This window comes from Spinacia oleracea, chromosome 6 (assembly GCF_020520425.1).
Source record: "Spinacia oleracea cultivar Varoflay chromosome 6, BTI_SOV_V1, whole genome shotgun sequence".
Lineage (NCBI taxonomy): Eukaryota > Viridiplantae > Streptophyta > Magnoliopsida > Caryophyllales > Amaranthaceae > Spinacia > Spinacia oleracea.
Window position 1 is genome coordinate 99,168,153 of NC_079492.1, and position 21,872 is coordinate 99,190,024.

Consider the following 21,872-nt stretch of genomic DNA (forward strand, 5'->3'; position numbering starts at 1 on the left):
TGTTTTATTATTAAAGCTACCTATATAACAAGAAAGGGAGATACCCGTACGCCTCACCGCTCCCCATTCTCTTATATTCTTATTTTTAGCTTCAGTAGGTACTACTCCTTAGTTCTTCCCTTTTCTTATTTGTGATATCTGTAATTCTCATTTTTTTTTAGTGATCTAACTCTTAATTGGTTTCATAGCTTGCAGAAAAGGATCGAAGAGTGAAAACAAACCGGTAGATTTAAGATGGAAGCATGCCGAGTAAGTTTTATTTGGTTTCAGTTCCGATTATTATTAGTTTACAAGGAAGTCATTCTTAAGTCACGCTCTCCTTCTGGATTTAATGTTTACGTTGATAATATACTAGGACATATATATCAACGTGACAACTGAATTCGGGTGGAGGGAGTATTAATTTGTTTATGATCTGTTCATTCTATTGCATGTTCAACATATGTAAAGTTGGCCCCTTGATTCTTTTCTATTCCTTTTTGTTGTGAAATCTTTTTTGTTATTATATGAATTCGTTAATTAAGCATACTGAACTTCTAGATTTTACATATTGTTTTTACTATTAGATAATACTAATATTCTTTACTTATTCAGTTTCTTAAGGACTCGTTCGGTATTGTTTTTAGTTTCCAGTTCCTATTTTTTACCAAATTAAAAAACAAAATATGAAAATAAAGTAATTTTCTGTTTTTTGTTGTCAATTTTCAAAATCAATATGATTACTATAAAAATGACTATTTTTTAGTTCATGATTCAATTTAAATCACATAACTTTTAACAATTAACCGATGAGTGATCAATTAATTGTTAAAACACTCATCTATCTCGTGTGGATGATCATCTAATGCTTATTTCGAGGGAATAGGTTGGCCCTTGATGAATCATAAATAAAGTCACAGAAATTTTCTTCTTTAATTTCCTGTTCAGAATACAAACAATCGAGTCTTAATTGTTGCCCTAGTATATCAGAAGACCGAGGGGGACTAGCAGAGGAACAATACGGAAATATCAGCCCCGAATTTTGAAAGTTTTCCAACTCCCAAGACTTCAGGGAAATTATTTAACAGATCTTAGGTAGAGAATTAAAGTGCAAACGGAAGAGATTTCAGAAAGGGATGAATTCGATGTATTCCATAGAGTTTTTTTTATCTACTTTTTCCTTCATATCTGTTTCTGCGAAGAAAATGCTAAGTGTGAAAATAGGGGAAGCCTCTTCAACCAGGCTGTCGTTTTCCTCCAATCGGTTGTGGTTTGTCCTACAAAAACGGCAAACGTAAACTGGCTCGGGGGGGTTCCCGTGAAAACCCCCTCCGACGCTCAAGTCAGTTCTTGTAGAGAGAGAAAGTAGTGAGAGAGTCAGTGTGGGAATAATTGCATACCTGAGTAATGATTAGGTGAAGCATATTTATAGTAATGCAAGATGGCATTATTAGTAAATATAGGCAAGTGTAGGGGTATGGAATCTTGGGCCTGTAGGGGGCTGAGATATGGGCCCCTAACTTCTGATCTGAGCCCATCAAGAGGTTTGTGTTTGAGGGTATTTTCAGTAATTTCCCCTGAAAGGGTATCTTGGTAATTGGTGTAGAAAGTGGGTCCCACAGGGGGGGGCCCGAACATTAGCCCCACGCCAAATTTGCGAGTTCTGGCCAAAGACTCGGGAGTTTGGCGGAATGAACTCAGCCCTCCGGCTTTTGTTATGTATACATGGGTTCCTTGCCCGGCTGGCTAGCAATGTTTGTGAGCTTGGCGAAGGTCATGCCTAGTTGAGACATTCTACATTGGGCGGTTGCTTCAAATTTGTGCTGAGAGAGGTATGGGTGTGACGCGCGCGGCTTGGCTTTTGTTTTCCGCCACAAGGGCGCGGGCACAAGGCTAGGCTTGGCTTTTGTTTTTCGCCCCAAGGGCGCGGGCACAAGGCAGGGCTTGGCTTTTGTTTTCCGCCCCAAGGGCGCGGGCACAAGGCAGAGATTGGCTTTTGTTTTCCGCCCCAAGGGCGCGCGCACAAGGCTGAGCTTGGCTTTTGTTTTCCGCCCCAAGGGCGCGGGCACAAGGCTGGGCTTTGGCTTTTGTTTTCCGCCCCAAGGGCGTGTGCACAAGGCTGAGCTTGGCTTTTGTTTTCCGCCCCTAGGGCACGGGCACAAGGTTGGGCTTGACTTTTGTTTTCCGTCCCAAGGGCGACGGCACAAGGCTCGGCTTGGCTTTTGTTTTCCGCACCAAGGGCGCGGGCACAAGGCTCGGCTTGGCTTTTGTTTTCCGCCCCAAGAGCGCCGGCACAAGGCTCGGCTTGGCTTTTATTTTCCACCCCAAGGGCGCGGGCACAAGGCTCGGCTTGGCTTTTGTTTTCCGCCCCTAGGGCACGGGCACAAGGCTGGGCTTGGCTTTTGTTTTCCGCCCCAAGGGCGCCGACTCAAGGCTGGGCTTGGCTTTTGTTTTCCGCACCAAGGGCGTGGGCACAAGGATCGGCTTGGCTTTTGTTTTCCGCCCCAAGGGCGCTGGCACAAGGCTGAGCTTGGCTTTTGTTTTCCGCCCCTAGGGCACGGGCACAAGGTTGGGCTTGACTTTTGTTTTCCACCCCAAGGGCGCGGGCACAAGGCTCTGCTTGGCTTTTGTTTTTCGCCCCAAGGGCGCGGGCACAAGGCTGGGCTTGGCTTTTGTTTTCCGCCCCAAGGGCGCCGGCACAAGGTTCGGCTTGGCTTTTGTTTTCCACCCAAGGGCGCGGGCACAAGGCTCGGCTTGGTTTTTGTTTTCCGCCACAGGGCGCGGGCACAAGGCTGGGCTTGACTTTTGTTTTCCGCCCCAAGGGCGCGGGCATGGTTGAGCGGCGTGGCTGCTGTTATGACTCGACGTGGCTGCTCTTTGTTAATCGGGCAAGAGGCGCCGATTGGCGTGGCTGCTCCTTCTTTTTTTTTTTTTTTTTTTTTTTTTTGTTTTTGGCGAAGGCTGGCGGAGGAAGGGCATGCCAGGCGTGGCTGTTCCTTTCTCGGCGTGGCTGCTCCTGTTTTTTTTTTTTTTTTTTTCGACGTATGTACGTGGGTAGGGTGATGGCTGATGCTTTCTCTTGGCGTGGCTGTTGTTTTGTCGCCCGATGTCGGGTGCGGTGCGTGAGAGAGAGTCGCACATGATGGTGCCATGGCTTCTACTTTCCGCACATGATGGTGTCAAGGCTTCTACTTATGGTGCCATGGCTTCTCTTTGCCGCACATGATGGTGTCGTGGCTTTTACTTATGGTGCCATGGCTTCTACTTGCGCACATGATGGTGACAAGGCTTCTACTTATGGTGCCATGGCTTCTCCTTGCCGCACATGATGGTGTCGTGGCTTTTACTCGCCGCACATGATGGTGCCATGGCTTCTACTTATGGTGCCATGGCTTCTACTTGCCGCACATGATGGTGTCAAGGCTTATACTTATGGTGCCATGGCTTCTCCTTGCCGCACATGATGGTGTCGTGGCTTTTACTCGCCGCACATGATTGTGCCATGGCTTCTGCTTCTACTTGTCATACACATGACGGTGCCATGGCTTCTACTTATGGTGCCATGGCTTCTACTTTCCGCACATGACTTAGATAAATTTTGATAAGTATGGGAATGAGTTGTTGTTCTCCAAAGGAGCTAATGAGCCCCATGCTTGGACGAACGATGATGCGCCATTCTTGAAAATGACTTAGATTATTTTGCTAAGTATGGGAATGGGATTCTGTTCTCCAAAGGGGCTAATGAGCCCCATGTTTGGGCGAACGATGATGCACCATTCTTGAAAATGACTTAGATTATTTTGCTAAGTATGGGAATGGGCTGCTGTTCTCCAAAGGGACTAATGAGCCCCATGCTTGGGCGAACGATGATGCACCATTCTTGAAAATGACTTAGATTATTTTGCTAAGTATGGGAATGAGTTGTTGTTCTCCAAAGGAGCTAATGAGCCCCATGCTTGGGCGAACGATGATGCGCCATTCTTGAAAATGACTTAGATTATTTTGCTAAGTATGGGAATGGGCTTCTGTTCTCCAAAGGGGCTAATGAGCCCCATGTTTGTGCGAACGATGATGCACCATTCTTGAAAATGACTTAGATTATTTTGCTAATTATGGGAATGGGCTGCTGTTCTCCAAAGGGACTAATGAGCCCCATGCTTGGTCGAACGATGATGCGCCATTCTTGAAAATGACTTAGATTATTTTGCTAAGTATGGGAATGGGCTGTTGTTCTCCAAAGGAGCTAATGAGCCCCATGCTTGGGCGAACGATGACACGTCATTCTTGAAAATGACTTAGATTATTTTGCTAAGTATGGGAATGGGCTGTTGTTCTCCAAAAGGACTAATGAGCCCCATGATTGGGCGAACGATGAAGCACCAAAAATGACTTAGATTATTTCACTAAGTATGAGTTCATGTGCTTGACGTGTGCTTTCCTTTTGACGTGTGCTGCGCTTGCATGGCCAATGTTTGGCTTCTACTTACAACATTCTAGAAACAAAATTTGCTAAGTAATATTACTGGTCGAGTTCTTTACTATTGCCATGAAGATATAAAGCTTTGTTTACAATGATGAGATGTTATTTAGCCTATGGCGGGCTTACATGTATCTTACCCCCACTTTCATCGTTGAAAACTATGGATGTGAGCTATAAAGCTAAGTACTTTTGAGAAAGGGAGAAATTCTTAGGAGATTGAACATAAAACCTTCTAAGGTTGTCGGTGTTCCATGGGCGAGGGAGGGGCTTGCCTTCAGGAGTTTCGAGTCCCTTCTGGCTTGGCTTTCTTGGCCAGTGGCTGGGGGTACTTGTCCCTCTCTTGAGGCTGTTAACATAGCATCGCCTGCCCACTTGTTGATCCCCAAAGATTTTTCCCACGGAGCCATCTTCCAACTCAAACTGCATGAGAAGTTGGTACACCGAGATTGCGGATTTTATTTTGCTTAGTAGAGGTCGGCCTAAGATGATGTTGTATGGCAGGGAGATGTCCACGATAAGAAAGTCTACCAACAACCGTCTTCCCTTGTTTTTAGGACCCAACCTGACAGGTAGCTTGATGGTGCCTTGAGGATGGACGCCTTGACCTCCAAATCCAATGAGTGGCTGGGAGATGGTTTTCAGATCATCTTTGGAATACTTGAGCCCTTCTAGATACTTTAGAGTAATGATGTCGGCGGATGATCCACTATCCACTAACACTCGCCTTACCGTTGAGTTAGCGACTTTCATCTCGATGACCAGCGGATCGTCATGGGACTCTTGAATTGGATGACTAGTGTTCCCACCAAATGTCATCACCGGGGCTGTTTGAGAAGCCGATGCCACTTTTAGGACTTGATGTTCCAGTGCCCACAAGCTCTCCTTCGCCTTGCTCACAGAACCGCCTGTTGCCAAGCCTCCGGCTATCACTCCAATGTAGTCTCCCGTATCATCACTAAGAGACTCCTTTTCTTTGGCTTTTTCTTTTGGGGGATTCTTCCTTAAGTAATTATTCAGCTTGCCCTTGTCAGCCAAGTGATCCAGTGCCTTTTTCAGCTCCCTACAGTTCTTTGTGGTGTGCCCGCACTCGTGGTGAAACTCACACCAAAGTGACTTGTCTCGCTTTGCTTCGGGCGTACGGATTGCAGGTGGCTTAGGGAGGATGTCTTTTCCTTTGAGATCAAGGTAAATCTCCCGCCTATTGCGGTTATACCTCGGATCCTCACCATGGTCATCAACCATAACCGACTTTTTGAGGGAGGGCTGAGTTTGGTCGTGGCTGCCGTTAGGTCTTAGCTTTTGTTTTTGCCTTGTTCCACTCTCACCACCCCAATTGATCTTACAAATATCTGTGGCTTGAATGTGCATTTGGGCCTTCTCCATTGCTTCCTCGAGGTTGGATACCCCGGACTTGACCAATTCAAACTTGAAGTCATCTGGCTGAAGACCTGCCAAGAGGGCTGCGAACTTGGTCTCGTCCTTGAGATTGTGTATCTTTAGGACTTCTTCATTGAATCTCTTAATATAATTGCGAAGGGTCTCCGTCTCTTCCTGTCTGACTGCCATTAAGTTGACACTTGTCCTTTGGTGCCTCCGACCCGCCGCGAATTGGCTGATGAAAACCTTTTCAAGCTCACTGTAGCTCTTGATGCTTCCCTTCGGTACGTGCTTGTTGAATCATATAAGGGCAAGACCCTTCAAGGTGGTTGGAAAGTACCTGCACCAAGTAGCTCCGCATCCAGTCTGAACGTTCATTTGAGCCGCATAGGCGGCCATGTGTTCTTCTCGTTCCGTAGTTCCATCGAAAGGCTCGATGGTAGGGACCTTCACTTTGTCTCGGCGGGGGGTGTTCATTATTTCTTGGGAGAAGGGAGTGAGAGCCTCTTGCAATGACGAGGTATGTCTGTGCCTATCAGTTCTTGGTGGAGGGGAGTCCCATCTTCCTCTTGGGGAGGTATGTCTACAGTAGCGGATCCAGAATTTTGAGATAGTGGGGTCACTATTTAAAAATTGATGAAACTTTCACTAAAATTATTTATTTTTTAAAAAAAAATTGAAATTTTAACAATAAAAAAAAAATTCAAGTGGGGTCAAGGACCCCACTGAGGGCACCGTGGCTCCGCCACTGTATGTCTACCTCTACTCTCTGGGAGAGGCGAGTATGTTCGCTCACGGCGTGGAGGGATCCTTCCTATTCTTGAGGGTGAGTGATGCCTTGGGCGATGAGAAGATGAATGAGCCCCTAGCTGTTGATCGAGGGGTGAAACCCTTGTCCTGGGGGAACGGCCTCTAGCCCGGCTAGAGGGTGAGTGACATCTCCTTATAGGAGAAGGTGAGTGCCTCCTGAGAGATGTCCTTCGAGAGATGACCTCGATCGGTCTGACTTGTCTTGAAGGAGTGGGGTGGTCTCGTGCGAAGGCCGTAGTCTTAGCACTAGAGGGGGATAGACCTCGGGTGATCCTATCATTCCTGATGGCTTCTCTGGCTTGTTCGAGGCGCCTTCTGTGCAAGAGGTCTCGAGCATCAAGGTCTCATCTGTGCAATTGTCGATCTTCAATTACCCGGCGTGCATCTTGGCTGGCCCTTGATTGGCGAGGGCGAGGCTGTGCCCCACCCCTGTCACCTAGCCTGTCCTTCACACTTCGGGGCTGTGCCCTGTGGATGGTATGAGATGTTGTGCTCACCTTTGAGTTGGTAAGGTGGTTTGGATGTTTCCTTGAAGGTCTTTCTCCCATTCCTTGGAGGTTGTGGATAGCCTCATTGACTTGAGCAGCCAAATACTCTAAATCCTTTCGGGTGACCAAGTTCTCAGGGTGACCCTCAACATGGGGATGTTGATTCTCATGGTCCTGATCACCATCGTGATCATCTCCGTTCCTCGAAGTAGGCATCAACACGTAATTGGGATGGGACTCTGATCGATGAGAGGAGGAGTGTTGCCTGGTTCGTCGAGTGTTAACCATGGCTTGTAGTTGACTTCCCCACAGACGGCGCCAACTGTTTCTGCGAAGAAAATGCTAAGTGTGAAAATAGGGGAAGCCTCTTCAACCAGGCTGTCGTTTTCCTCCAATCGGTTGTGGTTTGTCCTACAAAAACGGCAAACGTAAACTGGCTCGGGGGGGTTCCCGTGAAAACCCCCTCCGACGCTCAAGTCAGTTCTTGTAGAGAGAGAAAGTAGTGAGAGAGTCAGTGTGGGAATAATTGCATACCTGAGTAATGATTAGGTGAAGCATATTTATAGTAATGCAAGATGGCATTATTAGTAAAAATAGGCAAGTGTAGGGGTATGGAATCTTGGGCCTGTAGGGGGCTGAGATATGGGCCCCTAACTTCTGATCTGAGCCCATCAAGAGGTTTGTGTTTGAGGGTATTTTCAGTAATTTCCCCTGAAAGGGTATCTTGGTAATTGGTGTAGAAAGTGGGTCCCACAGGGGGGGGCCCGAACAATATCTATACACCAATAGTACCCTCAGGTATACCCAATGCATAACATAAAGCACAGATAAGGAGTATATTTGACCAAAAGCATGTCAAGTTTCAACAAAGATTTCTCAGGTCCGGTCCTGACATTTTATAGGCCTTAGGCGAAACAAGGAAAAGGCCCCTTATTTAAAAATATTTACTAAATTTACAAGAATTAATTGCTACCGGAGATCATTTCCTTTAAAAATAACTAATTTTCCAATAAAAATATTTTGTACTATGATTAATTATGTTAATTAACCAAATAATAGGAAGTACGATCCCCTCAAAAGACATTAATAGAAATAACGAAGTACTGATTAAAAAATGTAGGCAATATTTTTTTTTTACAATCAATTTACTCTTAGTATATTGGTTGAGTCTCTTCTATTAACACAATCGTATCAAGTTAAAAGAGTAGAAAACAACAAATGTAGTAATAATATTTTATTCAAGAAAAATATTTACTAGTATATATTTTGATATTTTTATAATGTTTGAAATCTATGCACAAGAAAATTAAAATTAAAATAAGTGTGTTAAATGGGACACACATATCTTATAGGTAAGAAACACTAAGAAATTGTCATAAAAGACATACAAAGAAGTTAAAAAAAAACACTCAATTATCAAAGCTCAAACCTAGATTGCTGGGGAATCTGCTAGCAAAAGCAACCACTACGCCTCATTAGTCTTAACATCTACATATGTGCGGATTACTTTATATTATAGAAACGGGTGTGGATCAGTCAGTTATTTGGGCCCCTCCCGGCCTTGGGCCCTAGGCGATCGCACTCCTGGCATATGCCCAGGGTCGGGCTTTTCTCGATGACAATAATTTAGGTATATTCTCCTTATAATTTTTGGTTGCATCTCCCCACAAAATGCTTCTGGTTATCCCTTCACTAGAAGTATATATTTAAAACAATTTCACGTTAGTATAAACATTACCTCTTTTATGTCAAGCATCAACACAAATTTTGTCAGGCCATGACTAACTTAACCTTATGTTCCAGTTCTTTTTAAAAAAAATAGAAATAGGAAATATATTATAGGAGGTAGCTAAGACCTCATAAACCTTATGTTCCAGTTCTTATTGTTTCTTCTTAATTAGCTTCATTTTCCTTTCTCAAATGTAGCTCGCATCGTGTTGTTCTCATTTTAGAGTTTCTCTAATTAGCTTCCAACTCAACCCTTGCTTTCTTCCCGTGTTTGGTCAATACCGGGTGACCTTTACCTAACCCTGTGTATAACCTGGACGATGTCCAAACACTTATTTATAGGCCAGATCTACAGTAACATTGTCAACCGATTTCTCTCCGGCTTTTTTCTCATGCAACGTACTGTTTAAATACATTGTACTTAATTTCAGCCTCGTCATCGAATTTTCTATTTTTTTCCTATTGATAATAAAAGTCAGAAGAGGAAAATTTACAAATAACGGAAAGGAATATTGATTCTATGTAATGCATTTGACAATATTACCTCCTTTACTTGTCCCATAGCTTCAAATAGATATGTCACTATTAGCTTCTATTGACGTAGTTACATTTGAACTAGAATCATTCAATTCAATGACCTCATGCTCCAGATTCTCTTTCTGTGCTTCTGCCTCAAGCTATAGGAAATATACCACAAGAACATGATAATCATAGTACGTAAAAGTGTGATAGGACAACAATCATATTGTTCATTCTCTTAGTGTAAATATGTACTCTAAAGCTCACCAATTATCATAGATATTGATTTGGCACCATATGCTGATAAAATCTTCTTTGAAAAAGCATTTTCCCGATCGTTTTCCTCAGAATTACAACTTGGATATATTCGATTACTGAAGCGATAACAATGCAGAGATTAGCATTGTAATTACAAGTACATTCACAATACTTCCCCTCGGTTTAGGGAGGTTCGAATAGCTATATATAATTAAGTCGCCTCCATGAGAAAAGTCTATTATCACTAATAGAAATTGTACTGTTAACGACGGGAAATCTCGTCGCTAAAGACCAATAATTGGTAATTAACGACGAGATTTTCCGCCGCGAACCCGTCATAAAAGGGTGCCGTCGTTAATGGAAAATCCCGTCGTTAACCCGTCGTAAAAGACATTTGTGACGGTCGTTCCCGTCTTTATTGGGTTGTTATTCCCGGGATTTTTACCTGTCGTTATTAGGTTGTCATAAAAGATACAATTTTTTGTAGTGTATTGCAGGCCAGACACACTCCACCTCTTTTATATTTTTGCTCTTTGAAAAATAGTATGCCTTCAACCTTTCTCTCCAATGCCAATAAAAGGTAGACCATCGAGTAGACGTTGGGTGCTACAACTTTTTATTTTTTCTGGTAGAATAAAGCTTGATATCCGTCGGGATGTGGAGCTTTAAGAGACCCCATGAGCATCATGACTTGATCCATCTAACTTCTGGTGTACTGTATATCTAACTTCCTCTAGTTATCATCAGAAAACTTCGTACATATGTCACAATCTTGGTTCTCACCTTCATGTGTGAACAAATGTTCAAAATAACTAACCAGAAGATTTTTCACTTGATCCTTTTCATGTACCCATTGGTTTTCGCATCTTTTATAGCCATTGTTTTATTTCTCCATCGTCTAACAACCGTGCTAAGTTTGACGAAAGTGGTGTTTCGATCCCCATCCTTAATTCAGTCAACACGAGCTTTTCGAAACTACTGCAATTCCTCCTGATTCAATACTATATCAAATTCTTCGATGTTTATTTTCTAATTTGCGAAGACTCGAATTAAGAGATCTTGACATAACTGCTTGAATTAATGCCTGATGTTAATATTCATTCTTATATTCTGTAAAGATAGATTTTGTGTAATTATATAAATTATTGTTCTCCTAGAATTAGGGTTGTACACCTATAAATATTCATTAATGAGAACATCCCAAATCAGGGAGAATTACACTATTCTACAAGGTACCACATCCTATGAAATACTCTAGTTTTCTCTGATCCTACCCCTGTATTCCTTCGTGCACCATACTCCCTTCTCTCGCAGATATGGTGCAGTCCTCAAAGTCTTTGACCACTTCTGATGACGACTCTACAATTACCCCCCTCTTCCTCCTCCAACCACCTTTCACCTAACCTTTTCCGTCAACCATATCAAGAACGCAATACCCACGGTTCTGGACCAAGAAACTTGTCAATATGCAACATGGGTGGAGTACTTCCAAATTCATGTGTGTGCGTTCAACATCATTGATCACATCGACAATTCTGTTCCCCACCCTCCTGATGTCGATGATCTTGCATGGAAAAGGTTAGTCGCCATTGTTAAACAATGGATGTACGGAACAATCACTCAAGACCTTGCCTATACGGTCATGAAACCCATAGCTATGACACGAATTATGGAAACGACTGGAGGAATTGATTCACGACAATAAGACAACCAAAGCAGTTTACTTGGAGGATCAATATACAAACACTCGACTTGCAGGTTTTGCCAATATTCTTGAGTATTGTCAACAAATTAAATTGCTTTCCCATCAATTAGTGGATGTTGATAACCCGATCTCGGACAAACTTATGGTTCTGCAGATGGTTAAGAGACTCACCAAGGGTTAGTATGACATAATGGCCACCATGATAAAACGATCCAAGCCCCTACCAACCTTCTCCGAAGCTCGCTCATCGTTGCAGATGGAGGAGCAGCGCCGAAAAAATCAACATGACCATCTGGACACCACTCTTACTACTCCACAACTTGCGTCTTCTGGTAGCGGGGCACCACCGCAGACCCACCAACGTCAGCCCTCCCACAACAGAGGAAGCAACCGCAGTGGCAGGTCTAGGCACGGCTGTGATAATGTTCGTGGTGGCAAAGGAAAAGGGAGAGGAGGAGGGTGTGGTAACAATAATAATAACAACCACCAACCCTCCAACAATAAAAATAGCCAACCTCAACAGGCCCAAACATCAAACTCCATAGGCCTAATGGAAGCCACAATGGAAACAACAAGTAGCCTGTCCCAGACCAACTCAACAATGGGTTGAACAACCTTAATGGGTCATAGCCCCTTGCCCATATCCTTCTGCAGGCCCTACGACTCAGATCAAGCCAACTGCAGGTCTCCTTGGGCCTGGTCCGCGAGGCCTAACTCAACAACATGCTTATTCTTCCCAAGCCAACGAGTATGAGCAACCTATGTCCCTCAGCGATCTCGGAGCCGCATTTAACTCCGTGACTCTGCAACCACCCGATGATCAATCGTACATGGACACGGGGGCTCATCTCACCTCACTAGAAACTCTGGTAATCTCTCTAACATGTTGCATTCTAATAATTTTCAGTTTGTTCCAGTAAAAGGAATTGACACTACCACTATACCCCCACCACACCGACCCTTCATCACTAATCTTATTTCCGTTGGAAAATTTGCACCCAATATCATCACTAATCTTATTTCCGTTAGAAAATTTGCTAGTGACAATAATGTATCCATTGAGTTTGACCCTTTTGGCTTTTCTGTGAAGGATCTGAATACGAGGACAACTCTTACGAAATGCAATAGCGTGGGGGGATCTCTATCCATTAACAAAGTCTTCCAATTTCGACCAACCAATATCACTCTCTACTCTGTCTCCTTCCATTTGGCACAGTCGTCTTGGGCATCCTGGTGCTCCAATTTTTAGTGTACTTAGGAATAACAATTCTATTTCCTTTAATAAAAGACTCGATCATAAATCGTGTCCCTCTTGTCCCTTGGGGAAACATGTTAGACTTCCTTTTCATATTTCAATGAATAATATTGTTAGTGCCTTTCATATTATTCCATCGGATTTGTGGACATCTCCTATTTCAAGTAAATATGGTCACAATTACTATTTGTTGCTTCTCGATGACTTTACTCATTTCACGTGGGTTTTTCCACCCAAAATTAAATCTCAAGCATTCTCTTATTTCCTTAGCTTTCGAAATTATGTGAAAACTCAATTTGAAAAAGATCTAAAAGCCTTTCAATGTGACAACGGACAAGAGTTTTACAAAAAATCATTCTTTAAATTTGCATTTGATCATGGAATGATTTTCCGTTTCTCTTTCCTAAAAAATTCCTCCAATAACGGAAAGTAGAGAGCTTAATTCGAACCACAAATAATATTGTTCGGACTATTCTTATCCATGCAAATTTACATCCGTCTTTTTAGGTTCATGGTTTAGATATGGCCAGCTACCTCCTTAACATCTTGCCCCCTAGAACTCTAAGTAACAAAACTCCTATGAAAGTTTTATTCCGTAAAATGCCTTCTTATAATCTGCTAAGGTTCTTTGGTTGCTTTTGTTACCCAAATCTCACCTCTACCACTAAACACAAACTCGCACCACGGTCCACACCATGTATTTTTCTAGGATTTGCAACTAGTCACCGGGGTACAAGTGTTATGATCTTTCCACAAGTAAAATTATTCTATAGAGGCACATTACATTTGTGGAGAATGAATTCTCTTTCCGGAATTTGGCCACAATCAGCCCCTTTAACTTCCCAAAAGATTATGGATCATCCCCCCTTATCTCCCACTTGTCGGCCTAGTCCAATCCCACGTTACAGCCTGGCCCAGTGCCTCAAGCCCAACCGACCAATACCATTCTCTCCCCTACTGATGGTCTGTGAACTCCCCCTCCAAATCGCGGCCCACCAGCAATCCCTACGGCCCAACCGCAACAACCCCTACCCCTCTCCATTAGAAGCCTGTCCACACCAATGGTTCAGAGGCCTGGGCCAAAAAAGCTAATCAAGCCCAATTCAATATGGTCCCTCCCTCCCAATATTCCAATCTCTCAAATAAATCCCATGACTACACCACTACAACCGATCCAACTTATGGAAATCCTTGCAAGCGACGTGATTTTCAAACCCAAACAAATTTTCAACCTTTCCTCTGCAGCTTATCATTCCCCGTCTATCTCACTATTACCCAAATATCCCAAACTAGCCATGCTACACCTTAAGTGGAATGTGTCCATGACTGAGGAATATAATGCTACTATGTCACAACATAATTGGGATCTTGTCCCAAGACCGCTGGAAAGGGTCAATATTATTCGTTGCATGTGGTTGTATCATTATAAGTACATGGAAAATAAAGTTTTTGAATGACACAAGGCACACCTTATGGTGAATGGTAACTCTCAACAGGTGGGCATAGATTGTGATGAAATATTTAGCCTGGTCGTGAAACTGGCTACCATTCGCACTATTTTGAGTTTTGCTATGGGGAAGAATTGTCGTATTCATCACCTAGATGTGAAGAATTCTTTTCTTCACGGGGATTTAAAAGAAAATAGTTTACATGCATGAACCACCAGGGTTTGTAAATCGAGCAACACCAACTCATGTTTGCAGACTACGCAAAGCTCTTTATGGTCTCAAATAAGCTCCAAGAGCCAGGTACCAGCGGTTTTGCAAACTATATTCTTGGCATTGGGTTTGTCGATGCAAAAACAAACACTTCCTTATTTATTTATCGTCGGGGAAACGATACAGCTTATTTATTGTTTTATGTGGATGATATTGTTCTAACTACTTCTTCTGAGATTTTGAAAACACAATTTATCGATCTACTCTAATCCGAACTCGCCATGATCGACTTGGGACAGTTAAGCTATTTTTTGGGGATATTAGTCACTCGTACTCGCAAGAGTATGTTCCTTTTCCAACAAAAATGTGTTGAGGAGATAATTCATCAGGTGAAAATGGATAACTGCAAGCCCATGCCCACTCCCGTTGACGCCAAATCCAAACTCAGTGATAGTGATGGTGATCCTGTTCTTGATCCATCACTTGGAGTGTTGCAGGTGCTTTACAGTACCTCAGATCACTTTCACTCGCTTTGATATTGCATACACCGTGCAACAATGTTGCTTATTCATGCACGCACCACAAGAACAACACTTGAATGCTCTCAAACGCATCCTTCGTTACGTTAAAGGCACTCTTGATCTTGGATTACATCTTTATCCATCTGCACCTACCGGGTTAATCACTTATACAGACACCGATTGGGGCGGTTGTCTGGGCTATGAAGGGTCGATTAATAACAGTCAATGGCGCAAAACCATTAGTTGTGATCAATAGTCGACAATGATCCGATTGAATAGACGGTAAGTGCTTAAGTCGAGCCTTTTCAAATATCAATCCCCACTTTATATTGCACAACACTTGACCAAGTCTTGCACTACGTCTCGTTTCTACCGTTGTTCCTCCAGCCCAAGTGTGATCGACTTAGCTAGATAGTTCCACTTCTAGTAGTAGGTTACATTCAACCCAATGGTTAAACTGATTGCTTCATCTCGTGGTTTCATCAAAGCTAGCTTGAGTTTCTTTTCCAGCTAAACCTTGTCTTACTAAAGTCCCTTGCTAATAGCCAAGGTTTTTTGTTTCTATTTGCAAGCCGTGCATGGCACGAGTTCAATACTAATTTTTTTTCTTAATCTTAGGGTATAATGTTTTTTGATTTTCTTTTTCTTTTTGGGTTGGTTTTTACCGTTTATTAGATTGTAAATGATTTAAGTGTGATTTAGGGTAATTATAATGTCACAAGTCGATCAGTATAATTGGACAAGAAATGGACTAAGGTAGCAATAGCAATCACGTGATAGAAAACTAGGTACGTAGTAAATGATAATATTTTTTCAAAATCTACTACGTATGTCGTAATTAACAAAATCTTTTAGAGCAACTCCAACAACAATCTAATTGTCAAATTAGCTTGTCATACCACCTACGATTTTAAGCTAATTAACTTTCTAGCTAGTTTGATATTACAATGGTAAGATAATTTTACTATACTAGCTTAATATTTAAATAAGTCCACTCTTATAAATAACCATTCAGTTTTAGTTTATTTTAATTATTACCTAACTTTCTATTGGACCAAATTTTTACAAGCAAATTAGCTTGACTAAGCTAATTTATTAAAATCACTACAATAGTTAAACTAGTAGCTTGAAACTTTTGTAATCTGCAACCAAGTTATTATCTATAACCACTGGAGTTGCTCTTATAAGCTAGATAGTTCAAATTTTCCTTTTTCCGTGATATTCACAATTCACTCCACCCTTTATTTATTTTTTTTAAAAAAATTCTCACCCTTTCTAATGACCGTACTTTTGTCAGAGGAAGCAATTATTGTACCGAAATGTGTTGGGTAAATTGGGGATACATCGCGTTAGCTGATCGGAGAAGTTTTAATTCAGTTTTGAGAACAATTTTTAATTTTTAATTTTTAATTTTTAATCAGTTTTGATTTTTTTTGTTTTTTTTTTGTTTTTTTTACATAGGCTTAATTTTGCATAAATAAATGAAGTTTACAAATTACAATAACTAACTTACATAACAAACTAAAAATAAACTACTTAACATTACAAGGATAGTTAATTCTTCTCCGATGGCCCCCCGGTTGTTGACTTGACTTTGTTTACATTGCGAAAATACTAGGAGCATGCCAAAGCTATTCTTGATCGTTTCCTTGTAGAAACCGGAGATGATGGGAAAAAAACTGGAGGTTCCCTTAAGAACCTGAAACACTTGAGACCCAAAGAAAGAAGTAGAAGAGTAGTAATGACACGACCCGGTTGCAAGGGATCGGACTTGTGATTTGCTCACAAGCGGCATGAATCACTAAACGTGACTCAAAAAGCATGCTATGAATCCCCATAAAATGGGGAGCCACGTTAAAATATAAGGTTATGAAAGCGACAAACACAGTTATCGCTAACTTAAAATGAGAATTAACGTTAGTTAACCCCATAAATGACCTGACAACCATGACAACAGTAAACTCAAACCCCCTCCCACACATATCCCCTTCCCTTGACATGGCACCCAAAACATAACCTCCAGCTTTGCTTACACCACAGAAGGACAATCGTCCACCTAATGAACAAAATTGACCAAACCAGGAAATGCTATTAACAAGCATTACCTCCACAAACTTAACAACTAATCCCAACATTCCTATCCCAGGCTTCTGAATTAGGAACTCCCACATAAGAGTCCCTGAAACTTTAACCAATCCTTCAACAACCTCATATGGGGAAACAACCAAACTAAACACAGAGAAACAACACCAAGCTACCCAAAACAAGTTGACCCAAAACATACATACCAATGATCCAACAACTAAGATAATGAACAAACTAAGCAGGGACATAACAACTATGGTCATCCCTAAACCCAAAACCAACAAATTAAACTAATTAACTCAACAAATTAGAAGGTCAGAAAAAAGAGGAAAAGGTACACCACTTACAGCCACGCAATTTGACAGACATCCGTGACAAAGATCAGTGAAACCCTCAACTTGACTACTCCAAAACCAGAAGTAGAACCTCAACTCATCTTTCACCTTTTATTGTCAAGATCGGCGTTTTTCCAATACCACAAGACAACGGTGACCAGGTTGGCTCCAATTGATTCCCCTCCTCTCCTTTATCGTCAAGACCAGGGTTTTTCCTGATACCACGAGACGACGGCGACGAGAGTAGCTCCAATTTTTAGTGGCCGGAATCCCCTCCAAATCAGATCTGAATGCCGATAACCCCTAATATTCCCAAAATAGAAACCCTAGCTCGTACTTTACCTTTACCGGCGATTCCGACAGCGGCGTACGAGGTAGATTCGAGATTAGAGAGCCCACGACAACTGAAAACCAGATCGAAATTGATCTCCACCCTCTAAGTGCTAAGAACTATCCCCAAGCAAAGCTAAGCTTGGTTGAACACCTACCTACTTGAAAGAAAACCGGCTAGAGAGAAAACACTAAGAGAAATTGAAGATTCGATTATACAAACCTTGTTTTCCTCTTCTTCTTCTTTGCCGGAGACAACCTCACCAATCACTTCTACACTATGACAGCGGCAAGACGAACACCTGCGAGGACGAGCTCGCCCGCGACCCGAGGTGAGCGGTGCTCAGGCCGCCGACGAGCTAAGGCGACGGACTTAGGGTTTGGGAGAATGGGTTTCCTTCTTTGAGAGATTCTTAATTGTGTAATTTGTTTTTAAAAGTTAGTCCATGCGTTTCGATGTAATGGTTATATTTTACGTTTTCACACTCCCAATGTAAATGTTCGACCATTAATATTTCTTATTTTGTATTCTTAAAATTTATAAAAAATTAATATCCCGAAAGCATGTATATGTTGAGACGAATCAAATAAAATCCCACACGACTATATTTTCCTTACCCATAAATTACAAATGACAGTGAAATTGTATTTGTGAATAGTGTGAAAAGTTATCATTACTCCCTTCATATTTATTTAAGAGATACACTTGGACCAACACGTAGTTTTAGGAGGTTGAATTAAATTTAATAAAATAAGATGAAAGCGAGGTATTGAATTATTATTTATGGTAAGAAAGTGATAGTGGATAAATTATTTATTTTAGTAAAAAGAGAATGTGAGTAAATGTGGAGATTACAAGAGGGAGAGAAAGATTAATACAATTGGAATTGGTATGTATGTTTCTCTTAATAGAAAGTGAATCTCTTAATAATATACTGCCGAACAAGGAAAGTATATCTCTTAAATAAATACGGTAGGAGTAATATGAAATGGAGGGACTATATTGTTAGACGTTCCCCAAGATTTCCCCATGTTGTTGTCGTTGATATCATGCTAAATTAATCTCAACTCATAACTATATATCGGATCCGGATCCTCTAGAGTTTTAATAAAACTCTACAAGGTACAATTTTATCTAAACCATACACATTAAAATCAATGGCTCATATTAGTGAGAAGGGGAAACCAGATGATGGATATTGATGAGAAAAAATAGGGGGAATTTTGGAAAGATAATATATGAGCTATTGATTTTTCATTCAAGGGTTGATATTGCTCAAACTCTACCTTGTAGAGTTATTTTTCGACTCTAGAGGATCCAAACCATATATCTCATATGATACATCTCCATTTATGTTACAAATTAGATGTGCTACACATCGTAGGTTTCTTAAGTGTTATAAACTTCTATCACATATCATATACTCCCTCCGTCCCGGAATACTCGACCCGGTTTGACCGGCACAGAGTTTAAGGGACTTGAATTGACTTATTTAATTTAATAGGTAGTAGTTGATAGTGGGGTATTATTTTAATGTAGTTAGTGGGAAATGTGTAAAGGGGTGGGGTTGGGGGAGAGTAGGGGTTGAATTTTTAATTATTTTTTGTATGGAGTAGGGGGTAGGTGGGTTAATAGGGGTGGAGTGAGAAATAATATAATATTGTTAGAATATTTCCATTTTCAGAAACAGGTCAAGTATTAAGGGACGACCCGATAAGGAAAACAGGTCAAGTATTCCGGGACGGAGGGAGTAACACAACTTTATCTTATATTATATTATATCATTTAGGGTAACTAAGTTGTCCTCAACATGTCTGGTTACCTTGACACATCATAAGTAGTTTTTAAGATGTTAATATTTTATGTTGTAAACACATATTTATGATACGAATTTTTATTTTATGCTAGAGAAGCTTTTGATCATTTTTGGATAATTTTACATCCGTCTTCTAATATTTATTGTGCACCTACCTTATTTAAGAATTTGTGTTACTGTATTCGTAACATTTCTATATATAGAATGTAGCCTTAATTGTGAGAGCTGGTTTTAGATGACGTGATTTCTTTTTATGTTTTTGATATAAATAATTTTTTTTTTTGTTCCGTATAGTTTGTTATAAGAGGTAAAGGAAATGTTGAAGATGATACAGCCACCAGCAACGTTGGCGGTACGATTCTTAGTAATTCACTTCCAGAAATTGTGTTTAAGGTAGTCGATAAGACGATCCTCTTAAACATATATTGTGAGAAACAAAAAGGGACTTTGACGACAATACTTGAAGAGGTCGAGAATCATGATTTGAGTGTTGTTAATTGTAGCATGATTCCATTTGATAATTTTGCCTTGGACATTACAATTGTTGCACAGGTAAACTGTCTTCCATTTTTTTTAATTTTAAAATTAAAATCTAACCAAACTTCTAGCTCAACTTAACTAGACATTGTGGAACAGAAGATTTGAATCCAACATATAAAACCGTACAAACCCTAAACTTTCTATTTTAATTTATGCAGATGGAAAAGGGTTTCAACCTGAATCAGAAGAATGATCTTATGAAAACTCTTCGTTCGGCTCTTGTTGTGGCCAGCTCCGAACACTAAGAACTGTTATTGCTAGGACAAATCCATGGTTGATGAGTCATTATCTTCTTAATGACATCTTAGTTGTTGCATCCTAGTGAAAGTATGATAATTGTATTAGCTATATGTATAATAATGTATTCTGCAGTAGCAACTCTTTGAACGAAGTAATTTATAAAGAGTCTTGAACTTTGAAACCTATTTCTAAATCTAAATGATTTTCCGCGCCTAGAATGTAAGTATAATCAAATGTACGTTGTACGAGGTTGTACAATGACTATACACAGAGCTAAATCACATCACCCATGCCAGTCATGTTGGAAGTAAAGCTGGAAAAGGGGTCGTCCGATGAGACCGGGTGGAGGCGCTCGACCGGGCGCGAATGTGAAGAAAAACTGGGAGGTTAATTCGCCCGATAAGGCGGGCTTGCCTGACCGGGCGAATATACACGCTAATTTTTCGCACTCGCGCCCGACCGGGCAAATTTGGTGAAGTTTTGGTGAGTTGCACTCGCGTCCGACCGGGTGGGCTCGCCCGTTCCGATCAGGCGAAGGCCAAAAGTCACGATTGTTCTTTGCTTCCTTTGGATTCCTTTTGTAACAGACTTATTAAGTACGTTTTAAGGATGATAATCCTTTTGATTATGATGAGTTGAAGTAGTTTATGTTCCTCTTGATTATGGAGGTGGGAGGGGGGGGGGGGGGTTACTAACTCTAACTTCATTATCAAGGGTAATTGTGATGATTATGGCCATTGGATCTCATTAAATCTTTTGGCTTTCATGGTTGTTTTGATTCATCCACTAATCTTATATATATGCTTCATTTTTCTGGCTTGGTTGGTACAAAATCATTCTCTCTTCTTCTCCTCTTCCTTTCTCTCGTTTGGGTATAAGTTCTAGTAACTCAATCTCACACTCAAGATTGCCATTATGTGTTGAGAGTTTTGTAAATCTGAAGGAACAAAATGTTGAATAAAATTGTGCAACCCACTTGCACCGAATCTCGTTTACAATGGAGTGGTTGGTTACCACGGTACAAAAAGTTCCGTAAGTATTTCATATTTTATTGTTCTACATTTTTTCTTTGAAAGCACCCAAATAAAAAATTTGAAAACGAGATTCGGTCTATTGCCATGGATAACTCAGTGTTGAACAAGTCTATTCCCGACCTCTCTAAGTTGGAGCCCGTTGATGGAAAAAACTATAAGAGATGGTCACAAATGCGATTTATGTTTTTTGAGCAACTTGAAATAGATTATGCCCTCTATGAGGATGTGATCGAAGAAATTGAAGCAAGCAAGGCGATAGCTCCAGATTCCTCTGTAACCGCGGAGATATTGGGAAGGCGGCTGAAGCATTGACCAAGAAGGAGAAGACAACAAATTTGTTCGGATTCAGCTCACATTTTCCATCCTAATCACCAACCGGTCAAGCAAGTCCATTTGGGACACCTTGCAAAAGAAGTATGGAGCCGATGACGCCAGTAAGAAGAAGTAGTGGTTGGTAATTAGTGGTCAATTTCAAGATGACGGATGAGAAATCCATTATGGATCAAGTCCATGATTAAAGAAAATCGTTACCGACATCTTGGGTGAAGGAACGAAATATGTTAAACCCTTCAAGCCAATGTGCTCTTGGAGAAATTTCCAACATCATGGAATGACTACCGCAATCCATTGTCGCACAAGAAGAAGGATATGATCCTTCAAGAGCTCATTGCCAATATGAGGACCGAAGAGGCTAATATGGCTCAAGGATAAGT

At 41.2% G+C, this 21,872-nt stretch overlaps 1 protein-coding gene across 2 annotated transcripts; it reads left to right on the forward strand.

Annotated features, from left to right (window-relative positions):
* LOC110804525 (transcription factor bHLH19) lies at window positions 1-20,310 on the forward strand. Of its 2 annotated transcripts, none has more exons than XM_022010124.2 (4): window positions 1-98; window positions 189-249; window positions 19,640-19,897; window positions 20,044-20,310. In XM_022010124.2, the coding sequence occupies exons 2-4, from the start codon at window positions 235-237 to the stop codon at window positions 20,128-20,130; spliced, it is 360 nt and encodes a 119-aa protein (XP_021865816.1). In that variant the 5' UTR covers window positions 1-98; window positions 189-234; the 3' UTR covers window positions 20,131-20,310. The 2 variants fall into 2 exon arrangements, with proteins under 2 accessions (XP_021865816.1, XP_021865817.1); XM_022010125.2 differs by having other exon boundaries at window positions 10-94.
* Window positions 20,311-21,872: the final 1,562 nt, after the last annotated feature.